The sequence below is a fragment of the Aythya fuligula genome, chromosome 24 (assembly GCF_009819795.1).
Source record: "Aythya fuligula isolate bAytFul2 chromosome 24, bAytFul2.pri, whole genome shotgun sequence".
NCBI classification, from domain to species: Eukaryota; Metazoa; Chordata; class Aves; order Anseriformes; family Anatidae; genus Aythya; species Aythya fuligula.
In genome coordinates this window covers 3,617,107-3,632,904 of record NC_045582.1, presented here as the reverse complement: position 1 = coordinate 3,632,904, position 15,798 = coordinate 3,617,107, and the positions used below count along the sequence as shown (strand labels likewise).

The 15,798-nt window shown below is 42.9% G+C and overlaps 1 protein-coding gene across 13 annotated transcripts in view; it reads left to right on the top strand.

Annotated features, from left to right (window-relative positions):
• The window catches only part of TANC2 (tetratricopeptide repeat, ankyrin repeat and coiled-coil containing 2), a 280,077-nt gene that overhangs the window by 182,582 nt on the left and 81,697 nt on the right, over positions 1–15,798 (top strand). For all 13 annotated transcript variants that reach the window (XM_032202931.1, XM_032202934.1, XM_032202941.1 and 10 more), the window contains one exon: positions 6,342–6,605. In XM_032202931.1, coding sequence (XP_032058822.1) covers positions 6,342–6,605 — 264 coding nt within the window. The remainder of the gene's footprint in view (positions 1–6,341; positions 6,606–15,798) is intronic.

Sequence of the window (15,798 nt, the reverse complement as noted above, 5' to 3'; positions counted from 1 at the left end):
CACAGAATCTCAACCACATCGAGTACAAAAAAATATCGTTTCTGGATCCTGATTAATTTTTTCTTAATTTCCTTAAAAAGGACAAATTGAGCAAAAGTAAACATGTGCACATGTGAAGCAATTCATGGTCAGGGTGAGGAGTGAGGAACCCAACCAGGCATGAAACAACATTTCTGCCTCCCCCCAGAGAAGGCTCCGAGGCATCAAGGGCTGTGTTTGCTACCAAAATCTGGCCCTTAAATATTGGATAGGTAATAGGTTGGCGACAGGTGGTTGTTATGTTTTTTTGGGGGAAAAAAAAAGGTGGAGGTGAGAAAGAAGAGTGTTTAAAGATAAAAGCAGAAGGAAGCAGCCCAGAACACGTGTTACATTAGAACTGTGAAATCTGCTCTGCTTTACCGTCCAGCCTGGTAGATGGAAAAAGAAATGGAGTGAAAAATTGAAAGAAAGACTACACTGAAAAAAATGAGCAGGAGATAGCTAGAGGAAAATTCAAGTTGTTGCTTATATATTAGATTTGGAACCTTTTTACCAGATTTCTTTAATATTCACAATAGAGGACTGTGAAAAATACTCACCACCTTGCTTCAGCAAGTGACGAACTAAGGTTTAGAGAGGAAAGATTTGCTGCTAAGTTTAGTTTCCTGAGCTCAGTATTTGCAGTAACTTGTGCTGTGATGCGGGGAGCGTCCCCGTGCTCTAATCCTGCTTTACCCTTACGCTTCTAGTCTGCAGAGCAAGCAGGTACGAGCCCTTTCTGGCTTGGAGGCATTCATGCCATTCTTCATCCTGCCTGTCAGCCATTACAGCAGGGAATTCAGATTTAGAACAGCAAGAATATAGGGTCAGCATGATGCTACTGTCAAGGTATTTCTCATTACGTTTCAAGACCTTTTGTGCGCTTACTGTGATTTATAGTAGCTTGAGGCTTGGAGCAGAAATTGGTTTACCTGGTTAATCTCTGTCTTTTCATAGGATTGTTTATGCAAATTAGACCAATTTCCCCCCTCTTCCCCCCCCCCCCCCCCCCCCCCCCCCATTTGAAACCACTGTTGTAAGAGAAGTTAAACTTAGGAAGAACAAGGTGGATTTTGACCTCAAAACCAGGGCTGGTTTAAGGTTGTGGTTTGGTGGTTGGTGGTTTTTTGTTTTTTTTTTTTTTTTTTGCTTGGATAAGCCTTAAACTTTCTGTCTGATGGTGTCCAGCAGAGAATAACTCCCCATCTTTCTCTAAAAGCACCCAGTGCTCCAGAGGCCAGCCGTGTACCGGTTGCAGTGCCCAAGGCTGCCTCCATCCCTGGGGAAGGATTTGGGCTTCTGGTTTGTGCCTGCCCAGCTTTTCTGCTTGGCAGCCAAGCTCCTGGGGGCGGTCTGGGGCGACTTGGCTATATTGAGGTGTATCTTTCTGCGGCTGAGTTTATGAAGGCTTATGTAAATTGGGGTAAAAAAAATTATTTTACTCCTTGTCAAGTCATACATTTTAGCTAGGACATCTCTGATGTGATAGGGCAAGTTGTATTTTATTGTGTTACTGGATGAGAGTGAAATGAGGTTAACCTGCAGTGGCTCCACGAGTGCTTCTAGTATTCAGTTTCAGGGCAACATATGAGGCTCGCTGCTCTGCTGCAGTTACTCTGTAAGGCAACAAAATCCCTGTTTCCTATTTGAGATGCATTATAAATCTCTACATACAATTAATATCGGAGCTGTTGCTCGTCATAAAAAGGTAGCTGTAGGAAAGTGCTTTTTTCTTCAGCTCCATCTGCAACGTGAGCATGAAGGTTGACATTTTCCAGGCATGATCTCTGCCTCGAGGAGAATTGGATGGGATGCTAAAAATCCCCTCACGTGTTTGACTCAAGACAAATGCAGTTGAAAGCCTCGTGCTCCGGGGCACAGGCCAACCTGCAACTACATTAGAAATAATATTTGCTGTCCTGTAAATACAGGATATTTCTTAGGGATGTGTAGCACTGGCTTCAGTGACGTCTGGGATGCTCTCTCAGATGCACCTTGGATGCAGTTCTGTTCTTTCCCAAAGAAATAAAAATATTTTAAAACATGCTCTTGGTAAAAAGTTCTAACCACGATGTTTCGCCAAAGGAAAGGAGCCACGTCAGGGTTCGAAATAAAAAGCTTGACGCAGGCAAAGCATCAAATCCTCTGCTGAGGTAAAAGGCAAGTGTGAGTCTCGAATGCTAAAAGCAAGATGGGATTGTAAAAGGGCTGCTGGTGCATCTCTGGGGTGTCTCCCCGCCCGGCATCAAAGCACACATCCTCAAAGAAGCCGAGGCAGCGCCGCTCTCGCCGATACCGTTGGTGCTGTTACACAGGGCGGTGTTGAAATCTTGCAGGCAGGGATAGGGCAAATCCCCTGGGAGCCGTGGTGATTGCACAGGGGTGCCTCCGCGCCTTGATCCTGCAGTGAGAGGGTCTGCGATGAGCGGTGCGGCGCTCTGATGCTTCACATGCCTCAAATTCTGTCCTCGGATTAAACACGGTGTGAACTGCACGCCGGCTGATTCACGGGGGATATGATCTGTATAAGCACCCATATTTATCTACACGTGCCATCACTGGGGTGCTGCGGAGAACCACAGACGTTTCTCCCTGGCTCTCGAGTCTCTCCTGTTCAGCACAAGGCTCCCTTGGGTGCCCCCGTCCTCCTCTGTCCCTGCATGAATCCCTCCCGTAAAAAAATTCCCAGCAGTGTCTGAACGCCTCTTTGGATCTTTTATAACCCTTTCATTAAGAAAGGATTAATTCCGTCATCTCCATCAGTGTGACATCTGCATTGTCATATCCCAGTTTGCTAATTTCTGACTTTGTGGTGCTATGGACCACCCGCAGGGACACTGACCCTCTTCATCCCCAGGCTGTGACATCCCGCATCCTTCGAAGCCCTGAATGTGTCCCCCACAGCTGAAGCATTGCCAGCAATGAAAACTTCAAATACTGGGTTTTTGGTGGGCCAGGCCATAAATGTCCCTGCAGCCCCTTTTAGCGCTGGCACAATTCCAACACTGTAATGCCAGGTTTTGGTCTGTTGGGATCTTTCGCCTTTAGGGCCTCCTTTTCGCAGCCCAGCGGCTGGGTTAGTGCCATAGTCAGGAATTACAGAGCGATGAAATCTCCACGGATTAGTGCTAGATACTTGCAGGTGATTTAGCTCTTTAATCTAACCGAAGTAGTATCAGCAGGAATTTCAACATGAGAGTCAGTTTTTAGCATAATCTGATGGTCTCCTTATAGCTCTGTACACCAAAATCTGCTTGAGGATGGAAATATGGCCAGCGGTGTCGTGGTGCTGGTGCACAGTTCCTTGCCAGACAGCCTCACCCCACCCTCTCCCCAGCACTAAACTGCTTTAAGCTGCAGAATATTTTTATCATGTAGGTAGAGTTCAGGTACATTAATGACACAACAGCAGCCCTCTTGTGAATTTGGGCAGGATTCAGCCCAGGGGTGGCTCCTCTTTCCCCATGCAACCGTCCGAAGAGCTCATTCCTGGAGAGCACAGTTAATCCCCTGCAGGGAAATTAAGAGGTCGTGGGGACACCTGCTTGCACACCCGAACGTCTCAAGGCAGCCCCTGTCCTAGAATCCCCTCTGCAGCTCTGTTCTTTGGAAAATTTGGGGTGTGAAAATGGCAAACCTGCAGAAATAATAATTCGCAGCTTTTCTTCTGGCAACAGGTGTTTATGGGCTTGATCCTGTCTGGAACTTAAATGAAGTTCTTTCTACCCAAAAAGTCTTTGCACTTTTTTTGTACCTAAACCTCACCTTTTGCCCCTGGTTATCGCACTGAAACAACCTGAGTTGGTGCACGTAAATTTGTGAGATTCAGTGTTGCTCACCCAAAAGTCTGTGGCAAGGTGGTGGTTGCTGAGCTCCAGGAGCCAGGGACAAGCCCAGCTCTGGGGTGGTGCTGGTGGCTCACGTTGCTGACTTATAGATAGCCTCACGCTTTTGCCTTTTAAATAAAATGAAAATTGTTTTGGTTTAAAATAGCTCATAGAAGAGATTAACTCCGTAGTGTAATCGCTTCCAGCCTGTGTAGCCGTGCTTGTATCATCCCGGGCTGTTCAGGAGGTAAATTGATCTGCAGGGAGCAATCCGAAATACCTGATTCAATGAAGAGTTTGCACATAAACAGCCTTAGTGTAAAACAGTGAAAATCATGTTTACAATGAACACAAATTGACAATTAGAAAAGAGACCAGCAGGGTTTATTATCATTTTTTTGTCACTTCATTAAGAGAAATCTTATTTTGACGCATGGTTATTTTGTTTTGTCCTCAGTTTAATGTATGAAGATGACTGCTTTCAGCTGCTGACGTGTCTCTACCGAGATTAATTAGAAATATACTGGGGTTGTATAAATTAATGATTTTTTTTTCTGTAAATGGACGGCACAGCATGCTTAGCACCTCAGAGCCAGACTTCTGAAATGGAGTTTTTCTGGGAAACAGTAAAAAAATCTGTTTATTGATATTAAGCAGTTTAAGGGAGCAAAAGAAATCTGTGAACATCTGCTTCTTGTTTTTATCTTATTTTATCACGTTAACGTGTAAATGTGTTCACCTGACAGCGCGCTGTGTTTAAATGCCAACATTTGTGAAGATACCGGTTCTTATCTGTTACCTGTGTTGGTTTTAAGTTTTAAACAATGATGCAAACAGCTACATTTTGGAAACCTTGATGAGGTACAAAAGCATTGATCTTACTTTATGGATGGGAAGCACAACCCTGAGAAATAAATAGGTCCAAAAGGTAAAGGCGAAGCCGCACGGGCTGTGTTGGGATGGACACAGATCAGGCACTTCTTGCACGTCTTGGTGGTTTTTTTTGGTGATTTTGTGGCTTCAGATGAAAACTTTAACTCTGGTTCACGTTATAGTGACATTTAACAAGTATAATTCATGCAGATTGATCCTTGGACATTGAAATGAATGGTTTTGCACTGGGGAGAGAGTCGAGCAGCCGGCTTGGCACGTATGGAAGGAGAGCAGCATCGGCCCTGATTTTAAGTGCCTGAGGCTGCCTGTTTTGTCAGAGGGGACAGGGCAGCTCTGGCAGGGTATTGCCGAGTCCAATCGGATGCCTATCATCAGGCGACACCCATCATGTGAACAACTAACTAAAATATGTAGTTCTCCGCTCCCGAATGAATTTGGAAAAACAAACAAAAGAACTCTTACCCACGTGCAATTAAACAGCAGCCTCCTTTAGGTGCTCTTTGCCTGGAGCCTCTTCTTTAGGCTGCTTGCCTTCAAAAAGTAGCCAAAGCTTGGCAAGGCTTTAGCCTAAACACACGTGAATCTTAGGAGTAATTAGCTGTTTGCATTCATCAAGACAAAAATAAACGCGGGGCTGGTTGTCAATGAGGCAGCAGAGCTGCAGGACTGAGCTGTTGTGCGGGCAAGGAAGGCTGCCCCTGAGGAAGCCTAACAGTGGGGTTTGTGCTGCAAAAAGAGGAGATGCTGCTGTGCCCAGGGACAGATGGCAGAGAAATTAGCGGAGAATTTGGGCCTGGAGTGGTATTTACCATGGCTAAGTGAAAATGACGTATTTCAGTGGATTTATGTGATAAGTATTAGCGAGTACATCCACAAGCACAGCGCGCCTGGGGCTCAGGAGTAGGCAGGATGGAGTTGTGTTTCAGGGTTTGGAATAGCAGTAGGAATCTGCACAGTTGTGGCAAGTGAGAGGATAGTGAGTTATATGTTAATATATCAACAGTCCTACTCTTTCAAGTCAAGCAGTATGAGGGAAAATGTATGGATTGCATTTAAAGCTTGATATGAACAGCTGTAAATCAAACGAGACACCGAGTTCAGATTCTGAACCAAACGAATCCATAAGAATTAATTGTTTGTGCAAGTCAGGTGTGGGTTTTTATGTGATATTTCATTGTTAAACCGTGTTTATAAATTATATTGCTAAGTTTATAAATTTCTGAAATTATTCTCTGAAAAGGTTGTAACTGTGATGCAAATCGAAAGATATTTGGAGCACTGATAAAGTTTCTTCCTTAATCATTTCTAGTCTTTCTGGAATTGCATATTCTAATACAACATTGTACATAATTTTTAATACTCTTTATAATTATAAATGGCTTTTAACAGTATGAGCCAAGACATTATAGCTTAAATGTTCTTTTAGAAGTAGTAAGCAGAAGTAGTATCATTAAACTAAATTCCATCTCTGATTTATGTGCATGTGGAAAATATGATGAGCATCAGTTTTGGCACTTGCATTGCACAACTTCGTGTATAGCAGCATGTATGCAAGCAATTCTTTCTTTGTTAGTCATTTTGTTTGTAATTTCTTCCTTCAAGCTACTTTGACAAGCTACTCAGAAAATGTGGAACGCACAAAGTATGGAGGGGAGAGCAGTAAAGAGCTTGGATCTGGAGGAAACCTGAAACCCTGGCAGTCCCAGAAGTCCAGCATGGACTCCTGCTTGTATCGCGTGGATGAGAACATGACGGCCTCAACCTACAGCTTGAACAAGATCCCGGAAAGGAACCTGGAGACGGTCTTGTCCCAGTCAGTGCAGTCTATTCCTCTTTACCTTATGCCACGGCCAAATTCAGTAGCAGGTAAGAAATAAACATTTTTGCATTTATGTCATTATTGAAATCAGAGACACAGCATATACATACCGCAGCCTTTTTCATGTTATCATTACCCACAGAGGAGTCTCCTTTTTGTAGTCGTTATCATTAAGTGTGACAAAAATTGTCTGTCCATTTGACTTATTACTTCTACATGGAAAATTCCTGTGGGGAAAACTGTTTCTGATGTAGTTTAACGGTTATTTCAGTAATCTGTGGTGTCATTTTTACAAAATTGTACAACTGTAAGATTAGTGGGGGAGTATATTTATTAAAATAAAAGGAATTCTTTTCTATCATTACAATGCAAATATAAATATAAAATGCTCAGGTTTAAAGTACTGCATAATTCCAGGACAGTCATTTATACTCTTTCGAAGGAATCTTTGTAAGAAAAATCAGGTGTCTGATCTCTGATGATCACAAGAACTTCAGAGTTAAGAGAATTATGAAAAGTTTCCTGCAGAAAAGTTGCTGTGGATCCAATCTCTTGATGGGACTTTGTGCTGCCTGCATTAGTACACGTGTGCATCCACTAAATCAGCTTTTGCAGCATCTGGGATTTGCTAATGACTGAGCTTTTTCTTTTGGCACAGCATCAAAATTTTCTTCATTTAATTTCATAGCCACTATTTGAAAGATCCTTAAATGATGCTGTGACATAGCTTGGTAATGTCTTAACAATCTGCTAAGTTCATCCCTCAAGTTGGTAACAGCAGGAACAAGAGATAGGATCAAAAATACTAAAGCTTTACTGAAAAGCTTCTTGCCTGGAATTATTTTTCCTTGCTCAGCTATTTTTTTCTTCCTGGGTAACTTTTTGGGGGTTAAAAATTACATTCAGATGGTCTGCATGTCTGGCTATATAGACATGTGGAGAAACCTTTATCTTTTTGTAGAGTCCCGGAAGGATTCTCCTTAGAAATATTAGTCCAAAAATTCTGAACTGCAAAGAGCCCAGGAGACTGTTGGTTAAAATAGCATTGCTGGTCCACCCAGGCTGTGTTGCATAACTAGATTAAATTTCCTTTTTAATCCCACTTTGGAAAATCAAAGGCCTGAAAGCAATTCAGAAATGAGGTTTTTTAGATGCTGAAATGCGAAGCCCCTAAGCGTGGTGGTTAAACAACACGTGCCATGTGCTTAAACCTGAAAGACTAAACGCATGGGATTTCAGATCAGAAAGAGATGATAAAAATGAAAGCAGGAAACTCCACTTGCGAAGCTTCATTATTTAGGCTTTGGGTTCACTTCTTAGAAGTGATGTGCCAACACCTGCAGAAGAAACCAGGGCTGGTTACTATACACTTAAATACCTGGGTTTCAGTAGAAAACCATTTAGCAAAGTTCAGGAACGCCCTTTCCTTCTGTATCTTTGCGCTTTTTAAAATATGTCAGCTAGCACACATACCCCAGAATAAACAGTTGTAGGAATAGCTATGGAAAAGAGGACAAGATTTGGCTGAACCTTTTGTCATTGACTGCCCAAATGTTATTTTCTCTAATTTTACTGCCCGAAGAGTCAACCTGCTCTGTCTGCAAACTCCACCATCCTGCGTGAGCGCCTCACGTTGTGCAGCCAGGTGATGGCCATGGCCAGCAGACTAATCTGACTGAAAATGAACCCTCCAGAAAACACACACATTAATTTTGAGCCACAGGTTCATTAGTGTGGGGGCTGAAGGCAGAGCACCTGGCAGCGGATGGAGCGGAGAGCAGCTTGTAGGTGGTTGTAGCAGGGTGGTTTTCCACACTGTAAGCTAAGGATGAAGCCACACCTTTGCTAGCACTCACTGTTCTTCTTTGTTGGTGTTTTGCAACACAGCCAAACAGTCTATTTATACACAAACAGTCTGTTCCATTGCACGGCTGCACTTACACCTTGTGCCTTTTTTCTTTTTTTTCTGCAGTTTTCTTAAACTGCTCCTTGTATATCTTCCAAAATGGAACAAAAACGTTCATTTCTGTGCCGGGCTTACAAATGCAGTCAGTGTCGTGTATGAATCCCTCCAGCTCACAAATGGAAGCCGTTCTCCCAACATGTATTGATCCAGTCTTGCACTTAGTTGCATAATACGTCTTCAGAAGCAATTAAAAGCAATTTATTGCAAACACTTTCTCTTGGAAAAACCCTGGAGTACCTTAAAATGCCAAAGCAGGATGTTTGTAGAGATGGGAGGTTTGGTAGAGCACTTCTGGGTCTTGGTAAATCACTCCGATCCCTGGGTTGCTGTGTATTGGATGTGATTTTTTTAAGTTGTGGGAACAGTGGGAGCACTTCCTTTGCGTGAGCTCAGTTGGGGCACATATGGTGACCACCACTCAGTGAATTACTGCACGGAGCATAAAAGTTGCCGGGCAATTTTATGGTTTGAAGCCAGAAGCAGCTGTGAAGGGCACCGCTGTTGTGCTGGGCAGCCAGCATTTCACAGTACTTAATTGAAAGAGAAAGGAGAGCTGGGGTGCGAGAGGGAGGGGGCAAATTGTCCTGAGCTCAGTCGTGGGAGAGCTGAAAGGGCTCGGGGTCACACACAACTCACAGACAATAAATTGCTCGCAGCTTGGCTACGAGTTAAAATACCACTAATAAATTAGAAGAAAATTAAACAAAACGTGAGCATGGAGTCATAGCATTAATACCATGCTTGCAGGGGGAAAAAAAAGCTAAGGAAATTCAGGGACCAGAGCTGCTGATTCTTTTCTCTTAATATCAGACATTAACAGCTCTTAGTTATGTTTTAATTATTGCCACCATACCCCAGAGCCCTGCACCGTCAGCTGGTGCGGTCCAGCCACCAGCCAGTCCTCCCTGCCTTCTGCTTCCACCAAGTCTTCTCAGAGCTAAATATGCAGCTCAGCTCCTAAAATTGTTTTCCTGCACCATTCTCAAACAAATGTGGAGAGAAACCCAGCTCTGCCTCCAGAAAGTCTCAGTATTCCTATTTTCTGCTAACAAATACCTCTGTGATATGGCTCAAACCCACTAAAATATATTTTGTTTGTTTGGCTGACGTTGTATTATGCTGTATTAAATTAATGTTAAAAAAATAAGAGAAAAGCCAATTAAAAATGTTCTTTGTTGTAATTAGGGAAAGCCCCTTCACTTCCTACATAGAGGGAAGCTCCCCTATAGGGAGCATTTTGAGAGGTACCAGTACCTCTCCAGAGCATGACCTTGCAGTACAAAGCAACCTGCCTCCATTCTTCCAGTATTAACAGCAATTTTTCTAGCTGTGTGGCATTCACAAAGCATAATTGAGTAATCACCAGTTCTAATTGAAACCCCAAATCTCAAAGCTAAAATGAAAAAAAGAAAAGTTAAAAAAAAAAAAAAAAAAAAAAAAAAAAAAAAAGAAGGAAAGGAACAGAGTGGAGCCGTGTACAGAACCAGTTCAAGGTAACGAGTGAGCACGTTAGGGGTGATAAGATGGAAAAATTTCTGTTCATTGCCAAAGGATACAAAGCTGATCTGGTTATCCTTTGTGATCAGAGTGCTGACAGCAACAGCAAATTGCCAAGGAAGTGATTGTAATCCCCTTTTCTGCTGTGTTTACCTGCTCTGTAAAGTGCTCTTCACTTCTGTACGGTGCGGAGCACTTTGCCCATCTGCAGAGATTGTGTGCTCTGTTTTACTGTGGGAAATGGGAAAGGGCTGCAAGCATTCAGAGGTTGGGATCCAAGAAAAACACGTATAAAAATAATCCCAGGTCTTCCAACAATTCTTTAAAACTCGGTTTTACAGTTCAGAGCCATGTGAATCCATTGGCTTTGCAGTTTTATTGTTCCCAGAAACTGAAAGCTGCAACTGTATTTTCCTCCTACCCTCTTCCAGGCAAATAAGCACAATAACTCATTTTATATGCTTCCAACATTTCTAACAGTAATCATCAGAAGACACTTGACATTGGCACTGGGCATTCAGGTTTCTGAATGAACACAAAGGCCCCAGCACCGTTTGCAGCTCATGTACACGACAAGCGTCTCATTCTGCTTCCATTACCCGTGAAATGAAACATGAAATCTTGAGTTCTGCAGACCCCGCGTGTGGTTTATAAGGTCTGCTTCAGTGTTAACAGGGAATTAAAATGACCTTTTATAATACTAGTTCCTCTCTTTTTCCTCTCGGAGAATATAAAATAACAGCAAATATATTATTAGCTATTAGCTTAAGCTTTCTAACAGATAAGGAATTTAATCTGTAAAGGTGAGGGCAGGGTTTGCGTAAACGCCCGTCCGTGAGGTCTGTGAGAGCACAGCGAGCGGTGGTTATCTCAGGAAGCATCCTGTGTCTGGCAGCTGCTCCTCTTGGGATGCTTCTGGCAGAGATGTGAGCGCACAGCAGCCCTGCCTGCGCCACGAGGGGGAAAAGCACAAACCAGGGGCACGGGAAAGTCATAAAAGCTGACTTAAATGTTTCTTAACATTGAAATACATTCGTGTTTTCCTCTGTCCTGTGCTGTCCCTGGAGGAGGCCGGAGAGGTCTCACGAGCAGGGCGAGCGTGATGCTTGGAGGGTCTGCAAAACCTCAGCCAGACCCTGGGAGACCACACTCAGGAAGAAGCACAGCAGAAACTTTTTAAGAATACCTCTTGCTCCACCCAAGGGAAAGAATTGATACCAAAAGGACTGAGAAAGAAGGCAACATGCTGCAACACAGGGAAAGGAAGCTCTAATTAGATCTGCTGTAGTGTGCTTGCTTTTCCACAAGCCCTGCAATGTGTTGCACTATAGCAAAAATTTGTGCTTTTTTTACTTTTGTTATTGGGTTGGTATTCTCTGAATTAGATACAACTCTTCCTATAAATCATTCCAAAGAGAGAGATGAAACAAAGATGCCTTGGATAAAACCCCAAACTTCGTGTTATCCTAATTGTGCTTGACTGCTTCTTGATAACTTAGGCCAGATATCTAGCCAAAAATGATGTCATTTATTCTGAAGCAAATTTATTAGTACAGCTGAAAGGAAACTGAATTTGGGGTAAATGGAGAGGACCTTACCTTGCAGCAGTGCACCCTGACATCAGCCACAGCAAGCTGAGCCCCTTGACTCAGCTGGGAGCAGCGGTTCCCTCCCACTCTCCCTTTTTCCCCAAAAAGACCCAATCCTCGAAGTCCACCAGGCATCTGGGCTGCCAAGTAGCACTTCCAAGTCAGGTTGCCTTCTGTTTATTAGTCAAAAAGTTCAGTTAAGCTGAATTGTCTTCCACTAGTTGTGTGCCACTTCCTTGGAAGAATTGCATCAGCAGCACGCTGAGGACTTTTGCTTTTTTCTCCCTTGTGTCCTTGTATCTGCAATCATTCTGTCTTATTGCACCGAAGAAACCTCACAATCGAGGGGAAGCTTTCAAGAGTTTAATATGATATTTTATAAGTTCAATTTATCTTGCATAATTTTTTGATGTACTGAAGCGTATTCTCTAGAAAAATGACTTCTCGTTTCTCTGGCCGTAGGCCTCTTTAATTATTCCTCAGTTCTAAATCAGAGGGATAAATCTCAGTTCATCGGCGGGGTGGTTGGACTGACACTTACAAGAAGGAGCCATGGTAAAGCCTGAAATGGATGTGGTGTTTAACCACCACTTGTAGTGCATGAGTCTCTTTGGAGGTGGCTGTAGAGAATGATGATGAAGGTAGGACAGAGCCTGGCTTGGGCTGCCGAGGAGGAACCCCCCAGTTCTCGTAGGAGCAGCAGTAAATCGGGCAGTTAGCTCTTCTCTGGCAGCGCACAGCACTTAGCATCTGGGCTTCACTTGTCTCTTAATCGCCATTTCACAGACAGGATAGAGGCTGAAATGCAGACTCCCTAGATAAATAAAACAATAAACCATGCCAGCTGGCATGCTGTTCTCCCCAGGAGATGGAACAATTGTTCTTCCAGGGAGCTGTGCGCCTATTGCAGTGCCTCAAAGCGCGCAGTTGTTTGCTGCAGAAGCTCCTTGCTGCCCATCGGGGCACGAGGAACACCGTGGAGCAGTGTCCTGATGTGGGGCAAACTCAGGAGAAGGTCTCCTGATTCACAGTGAAAGACTGGTAACCGTGTTTGTAGAGACCTGAGTTACTGGATGAGGAATGACTGGATAGACCCAAAGTCTTCTAACCAAGATCCACATCCTAGAAAAAGAATGCAACTTTTAAAGATTTTCAGTTCTTTGCCTTAAAAAAGCTTTTTAATTACACAAGTCAGTAAGTGCTGGCACAGTTACGTCAGAAACCATCCAAATCCCAACGTGGCTAACCATCCTTTTAGCTGCTAGCTGGTGTGATCAGAGGCCAGAAACCGCTGTGAAGGGATGTCTGTCTCCCAAATCAGGCTCTGAGTTAACAACTGGGGGGAGCAGTTGCCCCTAATACAGGCTCCAAAAACCTGGCTTCATGTTGAAAACCATTTCCTATATTTAAGAAAGAAAATCCTACAGCCCAGAAGTAAGCTGTAAGGAAAGGATGGGCCTGATGCGTGTGAGACACTTGGCTCTTTATCTAATAACTGTGGCTTTTATGTAGGAGATGAAATATCACCAAATTCCATTCATCTGAAGCTATGCTAAAAGCGATTATTGAGGACTTAAAAAGGAGGAGAAAAAAAAAAAAAAAAAAAAAAAGAAAAAAAGAAAAAAGATGAACAACAGAAAACCTTAAAAGCAGCCTTTTCAGAACAACAAAAAACCTAAAACTGTCAATATGGCAAAGTAAAAACTATAGCAATGCTGGTTTTTAGCCTCTGTTTTACAAAAAGCAATGTGTTGAGCAGGGAGATGCTGTGCTTGGTTAGACCAGCTGATACCATTTGGAAAACTGGGCTTGACAACCTGTGCGTACTCTCAAGAATTTTCTCTTGAAGTTTTAGATGATCACTGTGATTAATGATTTAAATCTGCACATGAGCTACGAAGCTGAGTCTAGTTGACACTTCTGAAACAATCGACTAAAACCAGTTCTAAAAATGTTGTGAGTCAAGTACGATTCGGGCAATACAGATTGTGTAAGGCATATGTTATGTGCCTCTTGAGAATAACAATTTGGCATTTGAAATCCTGTACAATTAGCAGGAGGCTCTATACTGTGTTAGCATTGCAAGTCTCAGTTCTTGGCCATGCAACATGTTTATAGTGTAGGATTTTCTCAGCGTGCACAAGATGGGCTTGTATGAGGGTGTTTTCCTGGAGACTGCAAGTCAAAAATAATTGCTGATAACCATATTATGACACTGATTCTCAATTTGAAGAGAAATGTGAATTTTCAAAGGGAAAGTTGATTTTTTTGTTGTTGTTGATGAATAATTGGAGAGAAAATGATTGTAGGTTTTAAGTCATTACATAAATCGAAAAAAGGAGCTTTTATCAGTGCGTTGCTACATCGAATGATCTTGTATAAAGAAATGAAATTACCAGGAAGACGAGTGTTTCTGGCTATCCATGATGGCTCAGTGCTCGGTAGAACAAATGTGAGACCGGCGCAGGGCTGGATACAGGATTTGGAGGGCGGACGTGCTGTTCTTTGGCAGCTGCTGTCCGTACGTATGTAAGAGTAGAAGGAGTTGGTGGTGAAGCACACGCACAGTTGTGCTCGCTGCAGGTGCCCCGATCCCCTCGCATCACGTCCCAGTGGGGTAATTTTATTTTCCTTCCCTTTTCTTTTCATTCTCCCGCCTGCCCCCAAGGAACAGGAGCAGCTTCAACAGGGTAACTTGAACTGAATTCATGAGAATGTTTAGCAGAATTTGGTAAAGGAAAAGCTTGATGCCTTCACAAAGAAACAGAGGTTCTTTCAGCCAGCAAGTTTGTTTATTGTATGTGCTGGAGCCTTGGTGCAGCAAAACTGCTGAGCTGCGTGTGTAAGGCATTAATAACTCCCATTCAAGTGTGGAAGATATGCCTGGGCAGGATGATAATCCTTAACTCAATTTAGTGGTCTGCATAAGCTTAATGCAGTGTCATTTACAAATATAAAAGAAAAGCATTCAGACTTTGATTATTTTTTATTAAAAAAAAAAGTCTCCTTTGCCTGAATATTGCCTTTCTCAGTTCTCTCAGGATCAACCAGGGTTGTTCCCGGTGTGGTTTTTCAGCACATCCGAAATGTACAAGTCAGTCTGAGTCAAGGCCAGCTGGTTTTTGTCTTCTTGTTTGACAAGTGACTGAAGTGAAAAGAGCCTTTTATTTGGAAAGGAAGGATTACGTGCTCAGGCCCTGCCTTGCGATAGCACAGGCCGCACATCGGTGTGGAGGATGAAGGCCGGGGTTGCCTCAGGTTTGCCTTTGGCTCCTGTGGTAGCATCTGCTGTTCCCCTATAGCCACCCTGGCTCATTTACACTGCAAAAAGTGGGCATTAAGGACACATTTTCATCCCAAAGGCATGTTCTGCTGGCTTGTGGGCCTTAGCACAAGTGGGGCTTGAACCTGCAAGCAGGTGGCGGTGGGTTCGGTGCTTACAGCACATCACTGGTGTCTGCTCCAAATCCACGTCTCCTAAATGCTCAGCTTCAGCTCTAATTAATGCCCCACAGGGAGCTCCTAACCAACTTTAGAGGGGTAAAAGGGCACTAAGGATTTCTAAAACCGGACTCTGATGCTTTAGCTCCTCGTTTTTTATCATTCCTGTTGTTTACCTTTTGTCCTCTCTGTCTCTTTTATTTTATTTTTTTTTAAATCTGTAAGCAGAGTTATAAGAGTTATAATCTAGAAATAGAATTATAAATAATAGAGTATTATTTTAAAAACAGCATTTAAAATCACTGGCCCTTCTCTCTACCCTGTTACAATCTCTCAGTCTTAGTTTTTGACTGCAGCAAGATCCTGTAAAGATAGGCATGTGGTAATTAGGGATTGTGTGGAAAAGATGCTTCTCCTCACTTAGAAATATTCTGCCTTTTGGTTTCATTCAGTTGGTGCATCTTGTGTCACAAGGAGGAAGGATTCAAAGTCCGGTGCTGAGCACTGCTCTAGAGAGCGATATCAAAATATTTACTCACTTCACAGCAAAGAATTCACATCAGCTTCACAGGCAGTCTTTGAAGAAGTCATTCAATTAATTATTTCAATTTAAAATAGTAATCTTGTTCTGGTAAGTGACCAAATACTAAAGAAGTGAATGAAATGTAAGTTGCAGTTGTTTCATTTATCGTTCACTTATTCCCACTGAGACCTTCTTTCTGCTACAAAACCCTAATGAAATTATCA